This window comes from Lampetra planeri, chromosome 7 (assembly GCF_965212315.1).
Source record: "Lampetra planeri chromosome 7, kcLamPlan1.2.h2, whole genome shotgun sequence".
NCBI classification, from domain to species: Eukaryota; Metazoa; Chordata; class Hyperoartia; order Petromyzontiformes; family Petromyzontidae; genus Lampetra; species Lampetra planeri.
The window spans coordinates 14,458,237-14,471,448 of NC_136113.1; the positions used below are offsets into that span (position 1 = coordinate 14,458,237).

General features: G+C 51.4%; 1 protein-coding gene and 3 non-coding genes across 4 annotated transcripts in view; 2 read left to right on the plus strand and 2 right to left on the minus strand.

Moving 5' to 3' along the window:
* Window positions 1–1,812: 1,812 nt before the first annotated feature.
* On the minus strand, window positions 1,813–1,911 carry TRNAI-UAU (transfer RNA isoleucine (anticodon UAU)). The gene is made up of 2 exons: window positions 1,874–1,911; window positions 1,813–1,848 (listed from the first exon to the last, which is right to left on the minus strand). It is a non-coding gene; the product is annotated as a tRNA-Ile (tRNA).
* A 547-nt stretch (window positions 1,912–2,458) lies between these two features.
* Window positions 2,459–2,557, minus strand: TRNAI-UAU (transfer RNA isoleucine (anticodon UAU)). The gene is made up of 2 exons: window positions 2,520–2,557; window positions 2,459–2,494 (listed from the first exon to the last, which is right to left on the minus strand). It is a non-coding gene; the product is annotated as a tRNA-Ile (tRNA).
* Window positions 2,558–2,949: 392 nt separating this feature from the next.
* Window positions 2,950–3,048, plus strand: TRNAI-UAU (transfer RNA isoleucine (anticodon UAU)). Its single transcript has 2 exons — window positions 2,950–2,987; window positions 3,013–3,048. It is a non-coding gene; the product is annotated as a tRNA-Ile (tRNA).
* A 5,420-nt stretch (window positions 3,049–8,468) lies between these two features.
* SLC24A3 (solute carrier family 24 member 3) overlaps window positions 8,469–13,212 on the plus strand; it is a 128,308-nt gene continuing 123,564 nt past the window's right edge. Inside the window, exon 1 of the mRNA XM_078596486.1 lies at window positions 8,469–9,162. Within this exon, the coding sequence (XP_078452612.1) occupies window positions 9,012–9,162 (151 nt within the window). The 5' untranslated portion in view covers window positions 8,469–9,011. The remainder of the gene's footprint in view (window positions 9,163–13,212) is intronic.

Here is a 13,212-nt window from a genome sequence, read left to right on the forward strand (position 1 = left end):
TTCCAGATACACCTGAAATAATATTAAGAGGAAAGCAATTATAACTCCAGCACTTTACCGTATATAGCGAACAACCTTTGACGGCTCTGACAATTTTAGCTTGAATCTCTTAACGCTTTTTTTGCTCAAAATAGCCGTCGTCTTCGCAATGCATTATTCAATCACCTTCATAAAGAGGGTCATTGGAAATCAGTGGGGTATCTGTATGCGGATCACCCGGTGTGTGTGGATATCAAACGATTGGGGAGTGGTAGTGTAGCGGTTAGCGCGCCGCGCTACGAACCTGGCGATCCGAGTTCGATTGCCGCTCACGGCCAACATCACTGACGATTATCTGAACCGCTCCTGAGCCTCCCCTAGGTCGACTCAGCCTTAAGTGAGTGCCTGGTGCGGTGCGTAAAAATATCGCCTCTAGGGAGACAAAGGCGGCCGGGCGCGGCGCTGGCCACCCACCCCGTCGTGTGCCGTGCCGGCCTTTATAAGTGCTCGCTAACAGCACTTGCCTCAACAGTCTGTTAAGGCTACACGGTGGATCTTTGTGGTTTAACATAACGCGTAAGAGCGCGTCGTGACATACTGAGATTATGGGCGAACAAATCGGGATGCATGTTGGGGACCAGGTGCAAAATAAGACACGCTTCCATAATCATCGATTTTCTTTCCACTGCTGGATGAATGGATATCTCTCTCTCTCTCACGTGGCTATCTCCTTTAAAAATAAAATAACAATATTTCAAATCAACTCCGGTCAGTTTCCATTCACAAACGGATCGATGTCTCTCCACACGACGTCATCTGTTAATTTGTGCGCCACTGCCAACGTGCTATCACCAAATGGTTTGCTCTACACTGCGACTGTACGGCAGTCACCGCTTTTTTTAATCTTTTCCACCAGCACTGCCCAAGCATCTGCTGTGGGATGCGGGTGACGTCAGCACGCAAATTTGCACGGTGACGTCGACACACGGTTGGTGCGCTGTGGTGACGTCACCGCGCACTTCGACAGGTAGGCAGCCAGCCAGCCAGCAAACCTTTTCTGACAAATAGTATACTGTAATTCTGTGTCTATGATGTGATACTTCACCACGCTATATTCAGTGCAGGATGGCGAAATTGTTGGGATGTAGTGGGTGGTGGTGGGGAGGGAGGCCAGCATCTGATTCTGATGTTTCAATTAATGTTCGGGAATGGAACTCGGGTTGGACAAGGTTCACAGTTGCAGTGCGATAACCAACTCTGCAACTAGAGAGCTTGCGCTCTCGAGTGTAGACGGAAACATGACCCTGTCTGTCCAGACGAGTTGGTGGTTTAAATAAAAACAATGAAAAGTGTCACTCCGGCAAAGGGGGATGTCCATGTAAGAAACGAGGTCGATTACAATTTGTTTTTACTTGACCAGGTTGTAAGGTCCACTGAGCTATACCCCACAAATGATAGCTCAATGGAGTGGGCTTATCATCGCGTGGGTAATTTACAGCAGCTGCATCTCTCGAAACGCGCGTTGAATCTGAATGTGGAGGAGAGAAAAAAACCGGAGGACCCGGAGAAAAATCCACGCGACCACGGGGAGAGCATGCAATATACAAGGGTCAGGGTCGGGACCGGTATCGAACCCACGACCTCCTGTATACCGGGCGAGGTAGTTAACATCTCGCCATCACGGAAACCTCAAAAATGCCACCGCACCCTCAGTCACGTTCTAATTCTCGAAACGATTTTAACCACCGATATTTAATCGGCGACGCGCATCTACGAGTTACTTTATTTAGACGCGAGAGGAGCAAGACGTACGCACGAAAAAAAAACCACTCGTGTTCCAGGTGAGGATCGAACTCACAACCTCGGCATGCCTCGGGGCAGCAAGGCACTGCTCTATAAGTACCGCACGCTAGCCGATTGCGCCACTGGAACTGCGTGCTCGCTGCGGTGACCGCGGGCAGATTTCCTTGGCTCCAGCACGCGTCGTGTGTCCTCGGAAGCGTTTCACGACGCATAGCCGCGTTGCGAACGTTCGCGTTTTGACGTCATCGCCCACGGCCGACGACGACGAATTATTTTAGCGCTGGTTTTTATCGCGACCCATTCGTGAATTTTGCCCGGTTTTATCTCGAGCATAAGTCCCTAGCGGTAACACATGGCTGGCTTGTCTTTGCCCCCCCCCCCCTTGTGTTACAGACAGATGGGGTTAGCAAGTTAATGCCCGTCCACCGAAGGTTGCATGAGTGAAAACGCACGGGGTTAGAAGTGCGTCGTCTTCGCGCGTATGTTGAAAGGGAGACTTCAAAAATCTGCCACTGACGAGCGTGGTGAAGTATGGTCAAATAAACAGCGGATTGACAAAGGAGCCGTACATGTACACGTTGAAAGGGAAATGTCTCTGCTTGTTCATTTGGTTGCCGACCTCTGCTCTAAGACCTCCCCCCCCCCCCATCGAATTTACGAATTATTACAAAAGGATTGCTCCAGGTGAGGCTCGAACTCACAACCTCGGCATGTCTCGGGGCAGCAGGGCACTGCTTTATAAGTACCGCGCGCTAGCCGATTGCGCCACTGGAGCTCTCGGTGTCTGAGCACGACTCCAGCCCTCGTGTGCATCGGCAGCAGCATCCTGGGTGTCGAACAAACTTGTGGAAGAAATGGGATGTGTGCGTCGTCTCACGAGTAGGCGAAATGAGACGTTGCACAAAGACGTGCTATGAATTTTGGGGAGGTAGGTGACGGAGTGCTCTTGCCAATAACATCTTGTAATCTAGCAGCGTCGGACTCAATGACTATCCTCATCCTCAATATCACTTCTCCCCCTACGCTCTTAACCCATCGTTGCACGTCTCCAGCAATTCGCGAACTCGTGAGACGACGCGCACACATCCATCCCATCCACGTGTCTGTTCCATCATCCGTGCTGTAGTTGCTGCACACGAGGGCTGGAGTCGAACTCAGCTATCGAGAGCTCCAGTGGCGCAATCGGCTAGCGCGCGGTACTTATAAAGCAGTGCCCTGCTGCCCCGAGACATGCCGAGGTTGTGAGTTCGAACCTCACCTGGAGCAATCCTTTTTTTGAATAATCGTCACTTCGATATTTTTATTTTAGAGCAGAGGTCGGCAACACATTGCCAAGAAGATAATTATTTTATTCCGAATTCGGTAAAAAACAACAACCCAATATCTCAAGAGCCGCAATGCACTGTGTGGTGAATACGAGAGGGTGGTTCCTTAGTAAATAACGTCACGAAGGGAGCCGCAGTTTGCCGACCCCCTGTTTTAGGACAACTTAAGCAAGTAAATTGTCTAACAGTCGGTCGACGACCTTCACACAGCCCTGTGTCGTCAGATGCCGTTAGCCAAGCGGGGGTTTCAGCTTGGTACTTTTAGTTCTTTCGGTAAAGTGACGGAGACTTGTGTTGCCTCCGAAACGTCGTGATTTTATTATTTTATTTTTTATTAATTTTAATTTCATTTCTTACCTACGTGACTTTACCGAAAGAACTAAGAGTATGAATCCTTGCAGTCACGAAAGCTTCAAATCTAGTTTCAGCTTGGGTTCAGGTGCTTGCTTGCTTGGATGGATGGATGGGTGACCGACCATCCCGGGTCTCGCCAGATGTTGGTCGGTGTGAGGCTGCGTACCCAGGAATGTGGCAGAGCTGAGTGTCACACACATGTCTACGTAACCTTGCATTCGTGGTGGGTTTTCCCCCTGTGTTTGTTCGTCACCCAGGATGCAGTTGAGCTTGGGTCAGGTGCTTGGGTCACGTGCTTGTGTTAGGTGCTTTGGTCACGTGCTTGGGTCAGGTGCTGGGGTCAGGTGCTTGCTTGCATGGATGGGTGCCCGACCATCCGGGTCTCGCCAGATGTTGGGAGGCGTGAGGCTGCTTGCCCAGCAAGATGGCAGAGCGGAGTGTCACACACGTGTCTACGTTACCTTGCATTCGTGGTGGGTCTTTTTCTTCCGTGTTTGTTCGTCACCCAGGATGAAGTTGCTACTTTTCGAGCAGTGATCTGCTGTCCCCCGAGACGTGTCGAGGTTGCGAGTTCGAGCCTCACCTGAAACACTTAAAAAATGTTCATCTTGCGCCCGTAGATGTGTATAATCGATGAAAATTATCGTGGGCAAAATATTTTTGGAGAGTTCTTTGTTTTATTTTATTTTTACAAATTATGGTGGCGTTCTAGATGTCGTCTTGGGCAATATCGCTCACTGGTTCTTGTCAATCGGGGTCCTAGGGCCTTGTGGGCGCACAAAAAAATTATCCCGAACTTTACCTTTGTAGAGCACACACACACACACCCCTCACTGTATGCATCATGCAGGAGGGGCCATTACCCGAGAAATCACCTCTCACGTCTTTCGATTAGCACGGTTGGCTACGTACGGTGCGAAAGAATTGCAACGTACGCACGTAAGTGAGTGTTATTAACGAATGTGTTGAGGTCTCTTTGTTATTTGTGCTTGTGCACCACTGCCAACGCAGGATCACCAAACAATTTAACATCCAAAAGCATCTTTGATTATCAGGAATATACTTTTTTTATAATCTCCTTACAATGACGTTCCCCATAAACCCAAGTCTTCTTACCAAATCACACACAACGTGCCCGATCGCATTATTGCCCGCAAGCTAAGCAGGAATTTTCCCCCGTGTACCCAGCATTGATGGTGTGGGCGCTGCAATTGCGAGCAGGAGATGTCAATGCTGAGGGCCAGCCCGTCACAACGTGTGGCGGGTTTATCCTCCCATTCGTAAAGTCACGATGTAGTTAATGGCCAAGCGCCGCAATGCACTATACTCCTGCTCGCGAACGAGTCTTGAGAATTAGTGAAGTGTTTCTGGATAAATAATTCGCATTGTTGAGACAACTAGGTGCTATGGGTCAAGGCACTCCGTCAAAATGAAGGAGACCTGCCCGTCTGCAGAGCCAGTAGGCCGATGAATTAAACAACATTTTATCTGCATGTGGAGACCAGAGGATAGATTATTATGAAAACTGAACTTTTGCTTGACTGAGAACCCCCGGAATGAATAACGCCGTTACCGTCAGCTCGATAGGACTGAACTTCGAGACCTGTCTCAAAATGAATTTCTTCTGAACTCTCTTACCACGTGCCATTATGTTTTAAACAATACATATTCATTCTAAGCGGAAGAAGCAATGGCGCAGTGGTTAGTGCACTGCGCTATGACTCCGAGCCACGGCTGTTGGTTGACATCAGTGACGAGTGGCATCTGAACCGGTCCAGGGTCCTGATCCTTCACCAACCAGCGCTGACCAGCGTAGTGAAATATTCTCACACAATAGCAATGCCCGACACGGCGTGGGGACACCTTCAGTCATCAGCGAATTGACGGATGACTTCATCTTACATTCCTTCTGATTATCAGTGGACACGACTCCTCAATAAAATGCCCCAGGTCGTGCAGATAGCCAAGGTGTCCTTGCGAGACAGAGACTGCGCGTTAGACGCGTTCGAGGCGGAGTGTTCCATGTTCAGCGAGCGACGTTGTTACCGAATGAGCGGGCAAATACATCGCGTAATTGGATCACACTGCCTGGCGGTTTCCATTCACAAATAGGAAGCCACACGCGGACGTACATCAAACGTTCCCGACAACAGCATCCAGACGCAGCGGAGTTGATATGAAGCGTCTCTCTCTCGAGCACTGTGAGTGTCGTGGATTTTATTTTGGGGATGTGGCCGAGAGACACCCGCAACACATTTGGGAAAGGAAAAATAAATCGAGGTATTTTTTGAGGCCGCGATTTTTTTTCTCTCACTTCAACAGAGGTGACATCAACGCTGACGATTGTGCTGACGACGGAACATTTAAATACACGGCGGCGCACGGGCATCCGCATCGGGAACGAGTCGGTGGCCACGCGGTAGTTGTGTAGATTTCATAGAATTATAGTGACAGTAGAACGCTTCTTATGTCCGTGATGAAGTGTGGGGGGAGCAGACTTCGCTGGTCGTGTCCTTAATCAATTACCGGGAGCCAATCGCGAGGTAGGTGACCCACGGCGGATTACTGCTTTCGGGAGCCAATGAACGAGAGCGCGTTAGGTCGTTGGTGTGCCCCCCAGGTCCCCCCAACGTTTTAATTTGCGAGATGCAATTTCAAAATAAAAGTCCCACTAGATGGCAGTATCGCGTTGCAAAAAAAACGGCTAGCAGTCGTTTTCTTTGTTAATGTCGTTGTGGCTTTATTCAGAAGTTGCTTTTATTTTGACACAAGAGAGGGTTATCCCTGCCGGATGAAAATAAATAACTATACATTTAAAAACGCGTTGTTTTATTAGAGTAAATACATTGTACTCAAGCGTTACCCACAATCCATCATCAACGACATCATCATCACCGTGCGCGTCTTTGTTTACGCATCCACCTCGACCGCTCTGATATTTGTGTTAATGCCACCCACCGTCATATCGACTTCTCAAACAGCAGTATGTTGTATGTACATGTATGTTGAACTTCGTTCGCACCGTACGTAGCCAAACGTGCTAATCGGACGTGCGGAGAGGGCGGGGGGGGGTGACAACAACCCAAAGACAAAAAGCAGTTCGAAAGGAATGAGTTTTCAATTTCATGATTTAAAAGTTGCATTGCTCCAGTGGCTTCCTAATATCGGAATGGAGAGTGTTCCAGACGGCCGCAGGAGCGCATCTCATCACACACCTGGGATTCATATAAATGGCCAAATGCATTCGCATCCCTGCATAAAGTAGCGGTGTGTGCGCACCACGGGGAACAAGTGGCGAAGATCGCGTATGGGGCCGTCCATAAATGACGTCACGCACCTGGGAGGGGGGGGGGGGTCAGACATTTGTGACGATGTGTGACGAGGAGGGGGGGGTTGAGAAATGTGACGTCACATCGACATGCGCAACTTTAAATAAATATAGACAATAAGTTCTACTTAATTAAACATACTTTTTGATAAATGTTTTCTCCTACAACATCAGAGTGCAGCGCCACATTAAATACGCACTACAATGACGATAGTTTAAAGCGATTTGAAGCATGTTTTTTTTGGGGGGGGGGCTGAGCTTTGTGACGTCATATTTGAGGGGGAGTTCTGACTTTTTGTGACGCCGTGTGACGAGGGGGGGGGTCAAAAATCGTCCAAAATCGCGTGACGTCATCTATGCACGGCCCCTATGTATGTACGCTGAACTTCTTACGCACCGTACGTAGCCGACCGTGGTAATCGCCCGTGCGGGTGAAGAGCAATCGAGGCCTTAACCACCTCTGCGGGGTCTTTCGCCGCGACCCCTCCAGTGCATCAGGGCGCGCGGGACAACCGTGAACCACGCGTCGGAGAGATGCGCGCTTGAAGACACCCGGTGGATCGGCGCGCACTCGATCGGCAGAGGAGAAGGGGGAAGGTCGTGAGCGTGGACTTGGAACACGGGGGACAGGAAGCCGGCAGCACGGATGGCTTGGGGGGGCAGTGGGGAGAAGAGGGGGGGGGGGGCTGGCACAGCGGGCAGCAGCAGATAAGTAGTGACTTCCCATCGACTATGCGGAGGCTGAGTGAGGGTTTTGAGCAGGGCTTCATTTATCATGAAATAACAATTAGAAACAATCTTGGACCACCCCTAAAACCGCCGTCTACCGTCCTCCACCTATCCAGACATCTGGAACGAGGGCGGGCTGATATTTTCCGGTGCGTATCCCCGAACAGCGCCAGGTCGAACGTAAGCCCTGATTGCGGGGTTAGTAGGAGTCGTAGTAGGAGTAAAATACCCCTGTCTGCATGTAAGCCCTGATTGCGGGAGTAGTAGGAGTCGTAGTAGGAGTAAAATACCTCTGTCTGCATGTAAGCCCTGATTGCGGGAGTAGTAGGAGTCGTAGTAGGAGTAAAATACCTCTGTCTGCATGTAAGCCCTGATTGCGGGAGTAGTAGGAGTCGTAGTAGGAGTAAAATACCTCTGTCCGCATGTCTGGCTTCCCTCGCGCCGATCGATGTCGAGCCAACCTCGTTCGCGCACGCGTCAGCTGACGACCAGAGACAAGCCTGGCCACGCTAATTCCACCGTCGTCGTCGTCATCGTCGTCGTCGTCGCCGTCAAAGTCGGCAGCAAAGCGCGTTCACGCCTCCCCGTGCGCCGCGTGACGTCCGCGCGCCCTTGTGTCCGTCATGCGAAAAAAAAAAGGGCGAGCGCTCGAGTGGAGCGGCCGGCGCACGCGTGCCGCCTCTATCCCGTTATTTAAAATAAAAAAAAATAAAAAAGCGACACGGCCGGCGTGCTCCTTGTCACGTGTTCCGGCCGCTCCGATGAGTCGATGAGCCGCCTAGAGAGTGCGAGGAGAACGTGAGAGCGTCACCCGTGCCCTCCCCCCCCGCGGCTTCCAGCCCCACTCACCCACCCACCCTACTCTCCACAGCACCTCCCCAAGCCGACGCTTTCGCCGCCCCCGCCACCACCGCCACCCCGCCCCCCGCAAAGGGCGAGAAACGCGAGCGGGGAACACGCGAGCCAGGCAGTTGCGCGCACGCTGCCCAACCGGCTCGCTCGCTCGCTCGTCCGCTCAATTCGCCGGGTGCGGGACACAGAGTTTTCAACCTTCGGCACCAGCAGCAGCTGCGGGAGCAGCAGCTCCATCATCATCATCTGCAGAAGCAGCAGCAATAACAGCACGGAGTCTGCTGCAGCAGCAGCATCACCCTCGGCGAGGAAGTGCTTGAAGCAGAAGCGAAAGGAACGGAGCAGAAGTTCAAGTCGGCACGAGATGAAGTCCATGGAAACGCTTCCCCAGCAAGCCGCGTGGCTAATTCGCATCGTCGCTTTCCTCCTCGTCATTAGCTAATTGCCAGTTTTTAGGTGGAGGTGGGGGAAGGGGGGGGGCTTTGTTCACTGCCCGTGACGCCGGCAAGGATCGCGACATCAAGTCGGAGGAGGGCAAAGCGCTCCGCAAAAGGAAGCCCACGGGTCCCAGCGGCTCTCTCCGTCAGCTTCATATACAGTATTTATTTCATTAATTTCGTGAAGGTCGCCTCTAGTTTGCGATGTACTCTGCTTTGGCACCGAGAAGTAGGCCTTGGGAGCATGGCTTCTCCAGGGTCCGCAGGAGGAAGACGTTCCTGCTGCCTCGCCTCGCCTTCATGAGCGTGATGCTCATGGTGGCGTCATACGCCTCCAACATCTTCTCGAGCGCAGGTGAGCGAGCTCCTGGTGGCACGGGCACTCGATCGCAACCCTCCCGGGTGGCATTGTTTCTTTTTGTTAAGAAGGGCGGTGGGCGGCGGGGGAGTAGGGGGCACGCACAGCCAACGTTCAACAAACTTAAAGCAACGCCGAACAGACTGGCTAGTCGCGATACGATCTGATGTTGTCGATCATGCATTCTCACCAACTCACCCCCCCCCCAAATGCTGCCAGCTCTGCAGAGCGTGGCCTGTTTCAACGTGGGGTGGCGCATACAGAGAAGAACATCAGTGGGTGGGACGACACAGTAAATTCGAATAGAAAAACTTTGAGCAAATCATAAGCGCGGAATGAGCTAGCGTGATACGAGCTGATGTTGTCTATTCAACATTTTCTGCTCAAACGAGTAGCACTTTGACAGCATCTTTATCTCTTTCACTTGGAGGTCGCAAAGTGCTGCAGCGGTCACCGCCGGTGTATATCAGAAGATGCGGACTAAAACCCGCTACTGGTGTTCAATTTAATTGCGTTGGCTGAGCCTTCCGAGGGATGGGGAGGGGGGATTACCCCCCCCCTTCCTACACCCCCCCCTCTCCCACCTTGATATTACGTGGCTGGTTGTGTGTGTGGGGGGGTCTACGGGTGGAGTCCAGAGTCTGGATACTCCGGCTGTTAGAAGCCGTCTGTGTCCGGTCTCCAGGACTAAATGGCAGACGGAGACAACGCCGTGTCGAGCCGAGAACGACCACTTGAACCACGAGCGGAGGTTCTCCCTCCACAATAGAGCGCATCCAAAATCAATAGTCGCCATTCGCTACGAAGCGACGGTGACGTCACCACAGCGTCTGTGCCAGGCCAGGTGCACTTTGAGGCCATGTGAAGTGTCGAAGGCTCTCTCGGGACAGACCCGGGTGCCATGGGTTGGCTGACTGAGATGATTGTGTCGATGCCCCAGTTGTACCCCCTACTGTGCCAACTTGCTGAATTTTATCCGCCCGGCGCTCCGCTCGTTGTTGTGAGCGTCGCTCATCTGCCCTCCGTTGTTGCTGGAGGGCGACTGTCTCCAACTGCCCAGTAGCAGCAGCAGCCTCCTAACACAATAGCGCATCACGAGTGCGTACGCACACACGCACGGAATGGAACAGCACGAGTTGGTTTTCGCTGACAGGGCCCTGTCGTTCGGAGTGAGCGCTCTCGCCAATAACATCGTCGTACGTCAGCGCTGATTGTCTTTAGCCAGGCCGCTGGCTCTGCCGATGAGACACAAAATAAGGTCGGAGGCGGCTCTGCGTTTGCTCGCTGTTTAAACTGAACGGATGCTGTTCAATAATAAGCCCAGCGAGACCAACATGCTGACGCGTTACGTACGAAAGTGTGTTTATTGTAGAGATGCCGAAAGCCAACGTGATTATTTAACAGCATTTTGTTTTATTATCAACGGCCATCCAAATCATTGTCGTAGTCCAGGGCAACGGACATTGTTTATAGCGGCCGATGTCTACCACACCGCCTTTTGTTTTTGTTTTTTGTTCGTTCCGTTTGCGTGTGTTAAGAATTGCAGCACGTACTTTTGGCTATCACGGGGATAATGACCCGTTACTTTGCCCGGCAGTCACATCGAGTCTGTCAGTCCTGCTGGTTCATTTGGGGGGTGGGGCGATGTTTGGCCACTTCCATTCCATTCACTGTAGAAATGAGTGTTTGGCTTTCGTAATCTCTCTCACCCGGGGGCTGTAATTTGCGTCCCGTTTTATATTTTTTTTGTCGCGATCTAAGCGTGAATAAAACAATCTAGTGGCGCCTTTCGACCATCCCGCTGCTGGATGAAGACCTCAAACGCGCCGTATCGCACCTCCGATTAGCACGGTCGGCCACGTACGGTGCGAAAGAAGTTCAACATACGTACACGAATAGGTGTCCGTTATGGGAGCTGCGTGCCCATACTTCACTACGCTGGTCAATGCTAAATTGGTGAAGGTGACAGGGCGGGGGGGAGTGGAGGGGGGTGCCGTGCCAAGAACCGGTTCAATAAATCAGTCAATCTTTAATTCACGTGCCAATATCTTCCTCAATAAAGCAGTCATCGGTGCACATTAGAACAGAACGGGAACGGTAGAGGGGGCGTTGAGCAACAGGAATTAATACAACAACAACAAAACACACCGTTAAGACATCGGCAGCCAACGCCGACTGAGCAAAATAAAGAACAAACCACGTGGTTAAAGATGCCGTTCGCCACTGAAGAACGTTCATCCGCGACCGAGAATCGAACTCTGAACCAGCCGTGTCGCCAGCGCGCGCTCGCATCGAAGCACTGCACTACCGAGCCAGGCAAGGCGCTAATGCGATTCGTATCCCGGTGAGCAAATTGCAGCCTGCATATTATTACTCCAGAGTTTAAAACCCAAGGCACCTTGGCTTGCCCGCGTAAGCCTAATTACACGTGGTGGTGAAGCTTCCCACCCACCGCTCCTGCCCCAATGAATTTGCTGTTGCCATTGCACGGCATTGACTGCACCTGATTTCGGTATCTGCATTGTTTCTCTTTTTTCGGGCCAACATCCTTCCCCTTCATACAAGCGAAATGAAGTCCGGCAAAACTAAAAAAAAGCCACCCCCTTGTTTTGTGTTTTAGGCGTTACCGTTTTTTTGTGTTTTTGTTTAAACGCTCGGTAATTTTTTTTTCTATTCAACGTCGTGCAGTTGTACAGGAACTCTTTTTTGTCAATCCACTGCCGGATGATGGCCTTCCCCACCACGGCGTACCGGTTACGTGACCCAGAAAGGCATTCATCGCCGCGCTGGTCGTAGACGCGGGAGTATAGGAGCACAGTACAACGATGGAGCTTTTGCTTCTCTGCGCATCCATGCGGTCCACAACACCGTACATTCGTATAATCGGAATCAGTGTTTATACCGCAGGAGGGACTCCGGTGAGCTTGTAAAGCCCTATCTTACAGATGTACAGCAGGGTCGGATCAGAACGTTACGACAAAAAACACAAAACAAAAACACGACACGAGTACAAAGTATAGGAAAGGTAAACAAATCATTTAAACCATAATACAGGGGGGGGGGGGGGTGGTTGGGTTAGATCGCGTAAATATAAACGTGTCGTTAAACCAGTCACCACTCGACACAGCCAATTAGTAAGGTTTGTCACGTAAACAGAACGTGGCCAATTCGTCACTAGTACAGCACGCCGGTGTGTTGGAGAGCCAAGCCACAACATTTACAATCTGAGTACGACGTTTCGCCAGTAATTACAACTAGCTTCATCAGGCGACAGTCAGATTTGTGGAGACCTCCACCTGTTCCGTTCCTTAAATAGAGGCGTAGGCGTGATGACAACACTTGAATAAAAAAAAAGTTGCCCATTGAAGCATTTCCCAGGCTCGATGCTACTCATGACCGCACTCCGAGTGACCTCGCCGAGGCCAACTGCGGCGAGCGAGAAAAAGTAAAAAAAACTTCCCACGAGCCACACATCATTTTGCTGCTGAGTTATCATCTGAGCCGACACGCAGGCTCTGCTTGTGCAACACGTCAGGTGCTATTCGAAAGGCTATCGTGACCCCCCCCCCCCCACGTCCAAAAAAAAACCAAAAAACGCACGTGGGCTTGGGCCGGACACGACGCCAGAACGAATGAACGATCAATCGATCGTTGATGGACGAGGCCGGTGAATGACAGCCAATGGCAAAGGGGGGAAACGGTGCCCCTAGAGCACGACCATCACGGAGAGGGGCACGCGATGAGAGAGCGAGCAAGCTGCTCGTGGCGCACGAGCCAGAATGCCGTACGGCATTTGCGGCACCGTAAGGGAAGGACTTCTTGGCTGATGCTGATGACGATTAAGATTGTCGTGTTGACATTTCATGGAGGGTCTTGAGAGACTCGTAGTGGTGGTTGCTGGTGGTGGAGGAGAGTGGGTGGTGGAGAGGAAGGAAGGTTCAGAGGCCGTCCAGAATCATAATATTTATTAATCCTGGAGGAATCCGATGAGCTATAAAGCTCTTTTCCACAGATGTCCTGTAGGGGCGGGGGGTGGGGTGCAGGGCC